At 41.1% G+C, this 15135-nt stretch overlaps 1 protein-coding gene across 2 annotated transcripts in view; it reads right to left on the bottom strand.

Moving 5' to 3' along the window:
* Window positions 1-14753, bottom strand: part of SLC1A2 (solute carrier family 1 member 2) — a 179632-nt gene extending 164879 nt beyond the window's left edge. Inside the window, exon 1 of one of the 2 annotated variants that reach the window (XM_007497323.2) lies at window positions 14029-14753. In XM_007497323.2, the coding sequence (XP_007497385.1) occupies window positions 14029-14045 (17 nt within the window). In that variant the 5' untranslated portion in view covers window positions 14046-14753. The remainder of the gene's footprint in view (window positions 1-14028) is intronic. The other variant, XM_007497326.3, reaches the window with a different exon arrangement.
* Between the last annotated feature and the right edge of the window lie 382 nt (window positions 14754-15135).

The raw sequence follows: 15135 nt of genomic DNA, 5'->3' as shown, positions 1-15135 counted from the left end.
GAAAGAAAGAAAGAAAGAAAGAAAGAAAGAAAGAAAGAAAGAAAAGAAAGAAAGAAAGAAAGAAAGAAAGAAAGAAAGAAAGAAAGAAAGAAAGAAAGAAAGAAAGAAAGAAAGAAAAAGAAAGAAAAGAAAGAAAGAAAGAAAGGAAGGAAGGAAGGAAGGAAGGAAGGAAGGAAGGAAGGAAGGAAGGAAGGAAGGAAGGAAGGAAGGAAGGAAGGAAGGAAGGAAGGAAGGAAGGAAGGAAGAAGGAAGGAAGGAAGGAAGGAAGGAAGGAAGGAAGGAAGGAAGGAAGGAAGGAAGGAAGGAAGGAAGGAAGGAAGGAAGGAAGAAAGAAAGGAAGGAAGGAAGGAAGGAAGGAAGGAAGAAAGGAAGGAAGGAAGGAAGGAAGGAAGGAAGGAAGGAAGGAAGGAAGGAAGGAAGGAAGGAAGGAAGGAAGGAAGGAAGGGAGGGAGGGAGGGAGGAGAGAGAGAGAGAAAGAGAAGAGAGAAAGAGAGAAAGAAAGAAAGAAAGAAAGAAAGAAAGAAAGAAAGAAAAGAAAGAACAAGAAAGAAAGAAAGAAAGAAAGAAAGAAAGAAAGAAAAAGAAAGAAAGAAAGAAAGAAAGAAAGAAAGAAAGAAAGAAAGAAAGAAAGAAAGAAAGAAAAGAAAGAAAGAAGGAAAGAAAGAGAAAGAAAGAAAGAAAAGAAAGAGGAAGATGAAAGAAGAAGAAAGGAAGAAGAAGGAAGGAGGGAGGGAGAGGAAGGAAGGAAGGAAGGAAGGAAGGAAGGAAGGAAGGAAGGAAGGAAGGAAGGAAGGAAGGAAGGAAGGAAGGAAGGAAGGAAGGAAGGAAGGAAGGAAGGAAGGAAGGAAGGAAGGAAGGAAGGAAGGAAAGAAGAAAGAAAGATGCATGAGATACAAAGTTAAGAGATAAGGGACGTGAACAATTAAATAATGTCCTTTCCTAAACACTGGACATAAGTTCAGGAAGATCCAAGTCCAAAATCCACCACAAACTCTTATTAGCTATATGACCCCAGGAAAAATTTAATCTCTTTTAGCCTCAGTTTCTTCAACTATAAAATATTTTTTAAAAATCCCTATAAAACTATAGAAAAACAAAACTATAAAAAATAATAACATCTCTTTCACATCAAGTGGGATAATGCATGTAAACTATTTGTAAATCTTAAAGCCATATAAATGTTGGCTTTTATGTTTTACTATGATTATTCCTGGCCATTTTGGCCCTGGAAGGGCTGTGTCCATCTAATTCACTATGGCTCTACCCACAGATCAAATTGCTCCCCGGTAGATACCAGTCTTTTGTGTATATAGTCTCCTTTTCTAGAATATAAGTTTATTGAAAGAGGATTGTCTTTACCTTTGTATTTTTATCTCCAGGACTTAGAATGGCACATAGTGACTTTATTATCATCATTATTATGATTAATTATTTCTTTCTGAAATTAATGGTCAGTGATATACCCTATAAGGTTGTTATCAAAGAGGAAATTCTGTTGCAGGGTTAGGGCAAAGATGAAATAAGACTCTCTTTGTACACACTTCAAAGGAGAGAAGAAAGAACTAGTTTGAGAATGATAGTGATGAAGTACATATGACTTAATAGTGGCATCTAGGTGGCACAGCGGGTAGAGTGCTGGATCTGGAGTCAAAGTCAGAAAGAACTGAGTTCAAATCAGCCCTCAGATATTTATTTTCTACAGGATGCTGGTCAAATCACTTAACCTTGTTTGCCTCTGTTTCCTTATCTATCAAATGAGCTGGAGAAGGAAATGGCAGACCATTCCAGTATCCCTGCCAAAAAAAACCCCAAATGGGGTCATGAATGGTCAGACACAACTGACCAACAACTGACCAAACAATATGATTTAATAGAGAAATCCTAGGGGGGTTGCATGTAACACTCACTGAGAGCCCAGTGTCACAAAGCTAGGAGGCATCAAAGACAGGATTTGAACCCCATCTCTTCCTCTACTGAAGCCCAATAATGGATACACAAGACATACAATGATCCTTTCATAAATCAACATAAACCAGACTTCCCTTCCTGAGTTTATGAAGCCCTAACCTTGTATCAAATGGTAGAAGCCTACATCTACAGCAGATAAGAAGGGATCTTAGATGAACCCCTTCATTTTACAAATGGGAAAACCAAAGAGAGTGAAAGAAATGACTTAACCAAGGTCATCCAAGCCATAGACAGGTTCCTATGTCTAAAATTTGAAGAGATCATTTGTCTTTATGAACCATTCCAGCTCTAGTTCTGATATCTAAATAGATAGATAGAACACTGATTCAGTACTACGGAGGAGCCAGGCACTAGGATTATAAATAAAATCAAAAGGAGACAGTCCCTGCCCTTAAGGAGCTTATATTCTAATGGTGGAAGACAACACGTAAGTGAGTGAAAGAAGGGTTGAAGAGTGGAGATATAGTTATATTGGGGGCTTGGGAGGTGACCAAAGGAAGTGGTGATAATACAAAGGCTTGTGAAATAAGACAAAAGGTTGACCTATCAGGTGGTAGAAAGGGGATCCAGGAGTGGGGCCATGATCCCATGATTTAAATATTCATTCTCTACTACTGAACAACTTTCAAATGCCAGCTCAGAGAAACTGAATTATTTGTATAAGACCCTGTGTTATCCAGTAATCAAATCACACACCTTTTAGTTGATTTGGTTTCAAATGGAGCAGTGGGTTGGTTCAATATTTCCTTAAATATAATGATTTTTGAAAGAGTCCAAAATACAGAACTAAAATTCATAATAATGTGAACTAGGTGACACAAGAGATAGAGCACCAAATCTGCAGTCAGGAAGAACTGAGTTCAAATCTAGCTTTGGACACTTATTAGCTATGTGACCCTGAGCAAGTCCCTTCACTCTGATTGCCTCAATTTCCTCATCTGTAAAATAAGCTGAAGAAAAAGTGGACAACCATTCTGGAATCTTTGCCAAGAAAACCCCAAATGGAGTTATGCAGAGTCTTTTAAGATTGAAAGTACTGATCAACAATAAAACTTCAAAAATTCTTTTTCTGCTTGTTTGGATTTGCATTTTTGACATGTCAAAATCACTATAATTAAAATCATTTATGATTTAGCTCTAATCAAAGCATGATAAACATTGGATTTTGTATGAAAGAGATTGGCAGCTATTTTCATAACAATGGAGGTTTGGGGTATCAGCTGATATCGCAGTCACCCTCTCCTCCTTATTCTCCTTACCTTTGGTGTTTCATCAACCAAATCCTCTTGTAACATTTATCTTGTTTTAGCCTAGGCATAATATAATTGCCCACCAAGTCCACAGAGTCCCTATCTCTTCAACATTATGAAGTATATATTAAATGAAAAAATATGACTACAATAACGATAGCTCAAAGTCCTTGTCAGGAGAATTCCTAAAATTTAAGGCAGGAATTCTTAGTCTTTTTGTGTTATAGACTGTGTCAGTCTATCTCTAACCATTTTTTTTTCATCACTTAGCTCAGTGTCTAGCACATAGTCATTTATTAAATGCTCTTTGACTGACTCACTAGCTAGTGAAGCCTATGGACTCCTTAGAAAAATATTTGTGAATGCATACAATAAAATGCATTGGATTATAAAGGAAACCAATTAGATTGAAGTACAGTTTATACATATATGTATGTATATGTTATATGTGCAGGTGTGTATATTAACACATATATACCTATGCATATATATCTAACCATCTATCTATCCATCCATCCATCCATCTATCCATCTATTGATCTATCATCTATCCATCCATCTATCCATCGACCTATCCATCCCTCCATCTATCTATCTATCTATCCATCTATCCATCCATCTATCTACCTATCTATCCCTCCATCCATCCATCCATCCATCCATCTATCTATATTTCTATCTATCTATCTATCTATCTCTCTATCTATCTCTCTATCTATCTATCCATTTATCCATCCATCTATCATCTATTCATCAATCCAGCTAGCTATCTGTCTGTCTGTCTATCTATCTTATTGTTCAGTTGTTTAGTCATTTCTACCTCTTTGTGACCCCATATAGTCCATATGGTTTTCTTGGCAAAGACTCTGGAGTAGTTTGCCATTTCCTTCTCATTTTACAGATGAGGAAACCAAAGCCAACAGGGATAAGTGATTTGCCTAGAATCGCACAACTAGCGTCTAAGCCTGGATATGAACTCAAGTCTTCCTCACTCTAGGCCTGGCACTCTTTTCACTGCTCCACCTCATTGTGCAGAGCTCTAGGTTCTCATAGCACCACTTCTCAGCTCAAAAATCACAAAAGTCTCAAATTGTTCTCATAGTTGAAATGGTGTTTATGCCTTATGCCTTGGGACTACAATATCCAGGAGTTCAGGCAGTTCTCATACCATCATTTCATATCTTTATGCTGTAGATCCATTTCCTTCCTGGGACAATTTATATAACAAGAAGATGAATAGGGGTAGGGACACGATTTATGATTGTATTGGCATGTGAATATCCCAGATGAGAAAACTTAATGCAGGTTAACATGTTTCCTACAACTTATAGACTTAGAACAGGGGTTCTTAACCCAAGGATCCTATGGATAGATTTCAGGGGGTTATAAACTTCTCTGGGAAAAAATTACATCTTTATTTTCACAATTCTCTCCCTGAAATATAGCTCTTCTTCAATGATTTTAAAACGTTTTTTCTAAGAAGGAGAATATAGGTTACACCATAATGCCATGAAGGTTCAGGACACATAAAAAAAAAAGGCTAAGAGCAAATATAAGAGAAGCAGGGGGGAGACAGCGAGGTAGAGAGAGGAAAAAGGAGAAGAGAAAAGGAGGAGGAAGAGAAGGGATTATTATTATCATCATCATCATCAATAACAGAAAGGATATGAAATAAAAATTCTATAATGCAACAATGGCCATTATTATATGAAAGCTATCTTGATGATGACGACGGACAATACCAAAGACCTGACATATATAATCCATTGAGATTCATAAGGTTCTTAAAATATGCTGTTCCATTTTCTCATATCAACAATCTCATGAGGTTATTGCTACAGGTACCATTATCACCTATGGGACACACTATTAATTAAATGCTGATCCTTGGCTAGTGACAACATCCCATCTTCCTCTGATCAATGGCAGAACGAGCTGAGATAGAAGGCGAGTAATACTTTTAGACACTTCCTTAATTCATTCATTCCAAGGTCTCGAAGCTGTTAAAGGATGGGGGAAGGGAGCTCAAACCCAGCAGCTCAGTAAATAATGCAAGCAGGAGACAGAGCCTTGCCTTGAAAAACCTATCTGTAAAGCATCATGCCTATTCTCTCATCAAACGTTTTAAGCAAATGCTGTATGTGCAAGCTTATCAAATCCCCAAATCAAACCCAACAACTAATTATGCCCAAGGCAGAGCGCTAAAAATTGGGAATACAAAAATAAAACAAAAAAGCAATTCCTGCCTATAAGGAACTTCTGTTTTACTGATGGATACAAACAAGTAGACCCATGATTGTTCAAGGGGGAAGAAAAACCGCCATGTAACCATCTGCCCACAGAGTGATTGAAAGCCTAAACTTGATCAATGAAAGGAGAGAGCCCAGCTAGCTCTTACTACAGAGAATTTCAAATCATCTCTTTCCAGGAATAGGAATTTTAAAAATAAAACTATTTCTGACCTGCAGAAAAGCAAAATGAATAGCCAACTCAATCCATTTAGTCAAATCAGGTCAGTAAACATATCAGTAAGATAAATAGTTTGATTGACTGAACTGCCACTTTTCAGCAAGTTCCCTCTTTTTTTTTTCAAAGTTGTGTAATATAACCAATGATGCTGTGTGACCCTGGGCAAGTCACTTGACCCCCATTGCCTACCCTTACCACTCTTCTGCCTTGGAGCCAATACACAGTATTGACTCCAAGACGGAAGGTAAGGGTTTAAAAAAATAAAAATAAAAAAAATATAACCAATGATGAGCGTTAATATTAAAATGTGCAATGAGCTAAAATGTAAAAGGTTTTGAAAACTAGCAGGATATTCTACAAGTCTTTGGATTGTATCTTTAGACATTAATAGGTTAAAACCATATCAAGATTTTTGATACAATCTGTGTGTGTTTCTATGTATACATACGCACACATACACATACATTATTCACATCTTTTAAAATTTTGTCTTTCCCTCATGTATAATCTTTAAAATATATTTCACAAATATGTTTTATATATTTTCATTGGTTTATAGATTTCAATTATATTTTATATAATATCACAAATCTAATCTGTATTCTTCCTTTTCTGTTCAGTGATTGCATTGGTGTGGAGAACTTCCAGTGTGGAAACTTCCACCACTGGTGTCCCTTGGCAGGCGTCTGTAACTTAGTATCTTAGAGAGATGCCTAGGGCACAGATAGGGCAAATGGTTTGCCTAAGTCAGTATGTATTAGAGACATGTATCATATCTTCCAAATAATGACAAAAGCATTCAAATATTATTTAGAGCTGTCTGAGTTGGTGTCTTATTCCTCCTATCAACTGTTAAGTCCCTGCGGGAAGGGATCTTGTTCTTGTCCAAATTTTGTCAATCCACAATTCAGATTTGCTCAAATAAAATGAATGAAAATGACTATTAAAAAGGCAGTTGGATCCTGATGTTGTGCAGCAAATACTTTCAGTCCCTGAGAACAGCTAGTAGGGAATCACATTCCTCTCTTTGCTTGGGAGTTGGAATACCGTGGATATGGGAAGGTGTATGAGGGCAATTTTACTTAGCCAGCTCTTTTTCTTTGTCATATGGGAGCTTTGGAGGTAGACTGGGGCAGAGCTAGAGGAAATGATTTTTATATAAGAAGTTAAGGACATAAATAAAGTCTTTAAAAACCTTATCTATACTTCATCTTCTTCCATGATTAAAATGATATTCTGTACATAGTGACAGTGGATTCTTAGTAAACATTTTGTTGTTATTATTATACTGGATGCTCCAAATGTTTTTTCAGTCTTAAACTTTAATAGCTTAAAACTGTCTTAAGATTTTGGGGAACTTCTATGTTATCCCATTACAAATGTTACATAAAGGATTTTACAAAAGCAAATGTGAAATGACTTGTACATGTTTCTGTTCTCATTTTTAATGATCTCAATTTTTAAATCAATAGAAAAGATATCAAATAAAAAATTTGGAAAGGCAAATTATAACTAATATGCAAACATCTCTTCAACCAAATTCTAAGACATTTCTATCCTGAGTTAAAATGTTTAAACACCCTCTACATGTCAGGTTCAGACACTGGTTGTGTGACTATGGGTAAGGCATTTTAACCTTGTTTGCCTCAGTTTCCTCTTCTGCAAAATGAGTCAGAAAGAGAAATGGCAAGCATCTCTAATATCTTTACCAAGAAAACCTCAACTGGAATCATGAAGAATTGGACATGATTGAAACAAATGACTTCCAACAACAGCAACATGTCAGGCACTGAGCTAACCACTGGGATCCCAAAGGAGGCAAAATAGAGTCCTTGTTTTCTAGGAGCTTCCTGTGAGACTATTCTAAGAAAGCAGAAGAAGCTTTAATCCTAGTGTACAACATTTCTCAGGTGCCACGGGTCCACACCGGCTCCTGTGGAAGCTACCCCAAAGCCTTATGCACCAGCTGTTCTCTCCAGTGTCCATCTCTCCATTCCCGAGAAACCCAGAGCAAAGTCAGGCTGGGCGCTCCAAGAGACAAGGATCGTTAGAGCTGTCATTCTTCCCCAGAAGATGATTTTTCTCCCATTGTCTATTTCAACGAGACTTCCAGATGTTACTGAGCCAAAGTCAATCACCGATGCTAACCTTTCTTCCAATCACAACATATAATTCCTTTCTAATTTGAGCCAGTGACCTAAAAGCTGTCTCTGTAATTCTAACTATATCAGGGGACCCAGGGAAAGGAAGATGAAACTACCAGAGTAGCCACAGCTTTGCTGGATTTGAGGGAATGCTTTCCAAGTGCTCTGCTCCATCCTTCCTATTCATGTCAACACTGGATGATTCTGTTTATAGCAAATTCCCATTTATCTGGAGCCCAAACTACCTAAAAGCTCCAATAACCAGGATACTATTTTTTTTTGTCTATTTGGCCCTCTTGGTGGTGGTTCTTTGTTTTTGAAGAGGACCAGTGATATCACAGAGGATGTCTTGACTTGTACATGAATTGGATTTCAGTGGAGCAGAGCTGCACAAAGTGGTCAGCCTCCCTCTTTCTTCCAGAATCATCCAGCTCCAGTGGCAGGACAAAAATCAGGATAATTGGCAATGGACGAACTCTACTTTTTGAGGGAGACAAATATGGTAATCAATAGGCTGCTACCCTGTAGTAAAAGTAAGTAGAGTGCTAGATTGAGTATTGGGAAGACCTGGTTTGAATCATGTCCCAGACACCTGGCTATATGACCCCAGGCAATGACTCTAAACCTCTCTGTGCCTCAGTTACTTCATATGTTAAATTAATAAGTTGGATTTGGCCTCTCAGCTTTTTTAAGCTGAATTTGAGCTCAAGTCTTACTGACTCTAGATCCAGAGTTCTGTGCCACATGGCTATATCCAATTCCAGATCCAAATTCGTCATTCTATTCTGGACCCTAATCCCTAAAATGCAATAGAGTCAAGAGAGTTATTCCAACCTGAAGTTTTGTCCACTTACAGTTCTATCCAGTGATGCCTTGTGTTCGGGATGTTCCTGAGACCCTGAAAGATTCCAAAGTACTTTCTGAATAATTAATTGAAGAGAGGACAGATTGTGTTCAGTTTCCAATTTAAGTTTTAAGTTCAGACATGTCTCCCTCTCATCGTTTTTGCTCAAAGGAGATAAGGATGAGTGAATTTAATAAGTAGAATGTGGATAATACTAGAAAATCTGACCTATCAGGGTTGTGGCGAGAAAAACTCTTGAAACTATAAAATATTGTGAAAATGGGGGCTGTCCTCAGTACTACAAAAAGACAGATGTGAGTTAGGGTGAATATTTCCAATTCTTTGACATTGGCATAAGGTACCTTATCTTGAGATTATTGGATTTGAAATGGAAAGGAATGTTGGGGACAACAAGTACATAGTTTTAGATCTGGAAAACACCAACATTTCACAGATGACCAAAGGGGAAAGTGATTTGTCCAAGATCATAAAAGTACTAAGAGCCAAGATATGAAATAGGTTTTCTGGTGACAAATCTTTGGTTTACTATGAAGTTTAATAATAATAATAATAAGGGGGCAGCTGGGTAGCTCAGTGGATTGAGAGCCAGGCCTAGAGACGAGAGGTCCTAGGTTCAAATCCAGCCTCAGCCACTTCCTAGCTGTGTGACCCTGGGCAAGTCACTTGACCCCCATTGCCTACCCTTACCACTCTTCTGCCTTGTAGCCAATACACAGTATTGACTCCAAGACGGAAGGTAAGGGTTTTTAAAAAAATAATAATAATAATAACTAATTAATAGGGTCATGTAGTGGGTAAAACACTAGACTTGGAGACAGAAGGCTTGGGCTCCAATCCTATCAGAGATACTAACTGTATGACCCTATGTAAGCCAATGAACCTCACTAAGACTGAATTTCCTCATCTTTAAAATGAGGGGGTTAGACTCATTGACTTCAAAGGACTCTTGTAAATCTAGAGCTATGAGCCTATGACCCTATATACAACCTGCTGTCATTTACATGACCCTTGAAAGTTTGTAAAGCACTTTACATTTTCACTTATAATCTTCACATAATCCTATAAGATACACATTACTGATTTTATTAATCTCATTTTACATATTTACAGAACAGTCTCAAGGAGGTTAAATAATTCCAATTCAATCCAATAAACAAGGAGTTTTAGAATATACATTTTATAGGTACTAACATCCTTTTTATTTTTACATATCATTTTAAAAGTTCAGATGAGATTTCTGATTTTATTAGAATGGGGAAATTCTGATGAGGAAACTCCCTGTTCCAGTTCTGTGATTCACAGTGTTACAGTTGCCCAGGACACTGTGAGGCTAAATGACTTTTCCAAAATAGCCAGCCAATCTATTTCAATAGCAGGAATTGAACACAGTGCTTCCTGAGTCCAAAACCAGCTGTTTAGTCACAAAACTTTTACGTAAAATTGTATTTGAGACTCACATCAACCCTGGAAGGTATGAACAACAGGTGAATCTGCATCTAGGGTCATACCACAAGTATCAGAAGCAATATTCAAACCCAGAGTATCTTGGCACCAAGACCAGCACTGCTGCTGTTGTAAAAAACACTAACAACAACCAATGTAACAACAAAACAAACATGGCACTGAGAGATCCAGCAACTTATCTAGGGCCATCCATCCATCCATCCACCTATCTATCCATCTCTCCATCCATCCATCCATCCACCTATCTATCCATCTCTCCATCCATTCATCCATCCATCTATCCATCCATTTATCCACCCATTCATCCATCCACAGCAATATGAACTCACATCTTTGGACTTCACCACCAATGTTTTTGATTCTACTATACAGCTCCCAATCCTTAGAATCAGATTTAGTCCCTCTTTGAGGTGGGGAGCGGTTACCACCTTCTTGATCATAAATTGATTGACCCCTCTACATCTCCTAAAATCATTCTCCTTAGAGGAGATAGATCAGCATTTTAGTTAGCAAGCCTGGTTTACTGTTGGTTATTTCCAATTTCCCTTACATTTAGCTAGTTTGCATGGTAGCTCTCCCATTAGATTATGGGTTCCTTCTGGAGCAGGGATTTTCTTTTGCCTTTCTCTCTATCCCAAGAGTTTAGCACCATGCCTGGCACATAGGAGGCCTTTAATAACAGTTTATTTTTTTTTTAAACCTTTACCTTCCATCTTGGAGTCAATACTTTGTATAGGCTCCAAGGCAGAAGAGTGGTAAGGGCTAGGCAATGGGGGTTAAGTGACTTGCCCAGGGTCATACAGCTGGGAAGTGTCTGAGGCCAGATTTGAACCTAGGACCTCCTATCTCTAGGCCTGGCTCTTAATCCACTGAGCTACCCAGCTGCCCCGTTAATAACCATTTTTTATTGACTGGCTTATGGATCAAAAGATCAGACCCAGGAAGATTTTGTTTCAAGATCTGTCTCTGTTACATACTGGTTATGTGACCTCAGGCAAATCACTTAACTTCTCCATCACACATACATGCACATTTCTCTAAAACTGTCATAGATGATGAGGATGTTTCCATACTAGGAATTCCCTATACCAATGAAAACCTGGGTCTGGACTCTGGACTCCTGCTCCTCCCTCAGTATAGCACATGTGAAAAAAAAATTGTCAGATAACTTGACAACATTGTCCCCTACATTTCAGGCAGCTATGCAGCAGAGTAGGGCAAAAGGGATTACAGACCTGCCATAGAAGCCAAAGCAATCCATTTGGGAGTCAGAAAGACTTGAGTTTGAATCTTAGTTTGTGAACCTGAGCAAATTTCTTCAACTCTCTGAGCCTTTGTTTCCTTATCTGGAAAATGGGCATAACAAAAGCATCTACCAGGGTAGTTAGGCAGCTCAGTGCTTGGCAGATAGAGTGCCAGGCCTGGAGTAGGGAGGACCTGGGTTCAAATCTGACCTCAAACACCTCTGAGCAGTGTAACCTTGGGCAAATCACTTCACCCTCATTGCCTAGCCCTTACTGCTCTTTGATCTTAGAACTGATGCTAAGACAGAAGACAAGAGTTAAAGAAAAATAAATAAATAAATGAAAGCTCTGAGTCCTTAATGAGGATCTGGTGAGATCACAGGTATAAGGGGATCTGCCAGCACTAAAGCTTTACCGAAATGCTGGCCATCATGCTTCTGCTTTTAGAAACTTTTACCCCCCTGTGCCTGACCTGCAGAGTCAGCTGTGGGCTGATTACTTAAAATATCAATCATTGATCAAGTTTCACAGATTTTTCCAGCATTAAGAAAACAGCTAGGATTCAAGTTTGCAAAGATCATGAAGCTAGTCTCTCCTGTGTTTGTATTTAGCAACAGGAAAGTCTTTATATTAAGGGTCCCAGAAAAGGTAATTCAGCCAGGTTTAAGCTTTGGGGGGCATCTATGCTGATTGAGGTAGCTGGTTGGGGAAGGTTCATTCCCCTGTTGATAGCATCTCATGAAATTGTAAGAGGCTGGGAGGATGCTTGTTTCTGGTTATGGCTAAGAAGGGGTTCTCCTAGTAAATCTCACCATTGGTGTATAGGCTGCTTAGGGGCTGGGAGCAGAGTTGTACCGCTAAATTATTTCCCAGACGATTAGCAGAGCGGAAACTATTGGAAGAAAAGATGGAAAACCTCTGCAGATCTCAGATCGCAGACCTTTTCTGAGAAGTACCAGTATACAAGAGGTGGGCAGTTTGGCTCTGTCATTAGGGAGTGGGCCTCAAGAGTAAGGAAGACATAACCTCTGAGGGACACTTACTTGGCTATGTGACTGTACTTCTCAGTGCCTCAACCGTTCAGTTACAGAATGGGTACAGATCAGCCTTGGTAAGGGGAATTTCTTCCCAAGGAGTTCCCAAAGGGAATAAACTCACAGATCTGACTAAAGATCTGTAATTTTTACTTTTTTGCTTTCTGGGGATTCCTAGAGTTCAGCACTGCTTCTGGGACAGTGTAAATGTTCTTTGATTAAAAAAAGAACCAGGACAAAACCCTGAGAAATGTACTTTTAACAGTAGGATGCCCAGCAAGAGACCCCAGACTTTTGTTTTTGTTTAGCTATAGAACTGACATGCAGATTTTTTCTTCATGTCTACCTGGATGTCCTATCTCAGAAAGTCAGAAGCTTGGAAAACTCTCGCACTGAGCTGATTAATGGGTGTGATCCATGTCTAGTGAAGGGAGTCAAGCCTGCTATTTCCTAAAGCAGCAGTGAAGGTTGATTTCGATGCAGGTCTTCAGCTAATGACATTGCAAGGTGTCTGTGGGAGAAGGGGGATTTGGGGAAGATCTCAGCCACATAACAGGCTTCTTCCCCTGCTCCCCTTCTATCTCAACTGCTACAAGGGAGAAATGCCAAGAATAAATATTCTGAGATGTTCTGGTGGGGGAAACCAAGTCCTGGGGCTTCTGGACTTCTCTTCTGGGGCTGGGAGCTCTTTTCTAGAAAAGGTAGAGAATAGCCTGGAGCAAAATCCCTTTATCAGGGGAGAGGTGGGACGGGGAGCCCAACGACACCTTGGCCCCAAAGCTCAAATCCTTCCTCTCCTCAGACTTCCTTCAAGAACAGCGCTTGTTCTCCAGTGGAGCCTCCTGGAACCGATTGTCCTGTGGCTCCAGTCCAGTCAAATCACCTAGGTGCAACTCAATGGCACAGGCCTCCGGAAAGGCTCCCGACGGGGGTGAGAGATCTTTTCCAGCTCCCAGGATCTCTCGTTAGTGATTACCTTCTTCCTCCTTCCCACCAGTCCCCCTCAACCATACAGGGGCAAGGCGCCTGCCCAGGGCTCCCAGCTCGCCGGACACACGAGTTACGGAGCCTGGTAGTCAGTGAACAGTGCTCTCCTATTTCTTCCTCATCCTCTTCCCCAGCTCTCCATCCTCATCCTCAAGCCTCATCCCATTCATTCTTATCTTGCACCTGCTGCTTCCTCCCTGCTCTGAGGCGCGCCTCCCCAACTGCCTTTCCAACCGTCCGGAGACTTTTATCCCCAAAGTAACTTTCAGGGACTTTCTTTGTCCATCAACTCTCTTTCCCCTGAGAAGAATATCTACTTGTCCAGCGTTTGGCAGTAACTAGGAAAGCTCATCCAAAGAAAATCAATACCTTCGAAAATCGCGCTGCTTCCCCATCGACCCTGACCCTCAGATCACCTCAAGCTTCTCTGAGACCCTCGCCCACGTCGGGGCCCCACAGAAGGAACCCACCGAGGGAGAACCCCGAGAACCAGACGAAGCAGCCCCTCCCCAAAGTCCACCTTCACAGAGCCTCCTTACTCTCCCCATCCATCCACCCACCCCCACCCACCATCCCCAGGGTAAAGAGAAAATCCCCCCTCACCCTTCTGTAGATGCCATGGTCTGGGGAATTCCCCCTTCCTCTTCGGAAGAATCCAAGGGGTACTCTGTGTGTGTGTGTGTGTGTGTGTGTGTGTGTGTGTGCTTAGAAAGGATTCTTCTTCCCTTCCTCCCTTTCTTTCTCTCTGTCCCCCCTCCTCCCCCTTCCGGATAAGCCCCTTAGTGTCTAAAGAGTGGCATAAGGTTCCTTGTGAGGGTAATCCGCCGCCGCGTTCTCGAACCTGGATTCGGGACTCTCCTGGGCGCTCCGGACTTGCCCTGTCTCCCGCTTTAGCGCTAGCACCAGAGGCACCCCGGCGATCTTGGAATTCTGGCTGGGGTTGCAGCGCCTCCAAAGCTGAGATCGAGCGCCGGGTGAGCAGGGGAAGAGCCCAGCGAGCTAAGTCTTTGCCACCTGGGCTTTCTCTCCCCTGAAGGGAGGGCTGCTGGTGCTGGTGCTGGTGCTGCTGCTGCTGCTGCTCTCCGTGGTGATGCCGCTGCTGGTGGCGGCGGCGGTGATGATGTTGCCGCTGGTGGTGGTGGTGGCAAGGGGGTGGGGTGGCAAGCGGGTGTGTGGGTGTCTGTTGTGTGTGCTGGGGGAAGTGGGGGAGGAGGGCTGGCTTCACACTGACATGGTGTTGGCTGAGGCTGGATTGGAAGGTTTTAGCCCTCGGCGCTGTGGATTTGCAGTCTATCCCTCTCTATTTTAGTCAAGGGCTGACATCACCAGCAGCGCTGCCTGTCGTTGCTCCTTTAAATCCCCCCCTCCTGCCTGCAAGTCCAGCTACGCCCCCTCCTCTTTTCTCTCCACGACCTTCCCCACCCCCACCCCACCCCCCGCCATTACCCACCCCCAGCCTCTTGGAATAAAGAAAGAAATAAAGATCTACCCCTGGACTCCTTAACCATGACCTCCGGCCAATTCCCAGGTGAATAAGTGGGCTGTCTATTGTTCCCAGCACTTTCAAGACCCACCCCCCCCAGGTCCTTTCGGGGTGTCTGTGGCAGGGGTAGAGAGGAAGATCTCCAAGAAGAGAGCCCACTCCCCACTCCAATATATTCGGTTGACCATTTCTCGGCTAGTTCTTTGTAATTTTTAAAATATTATAAC

Source organism: Monodelphis domestica, chromosome 6 (genome assembly GCF_027887165.1).
Source record: "Monodelphis domestica isolate mMonDom1 chromosome 6, mMonDom1.pri, whole genome shotgun sequence".
Lineage (NCBI taxonomy): Eukaryota > Metazoa > Chordata > Mammalia > Didelphimorphia > Didelphidae > Monodelphis > Monodelphis domestica.
The sequence above is the reverse complement of the archived record's forward strand: the minus strand, read 5'-3'. Positions and strand labels throughout refer to the sequence as shown.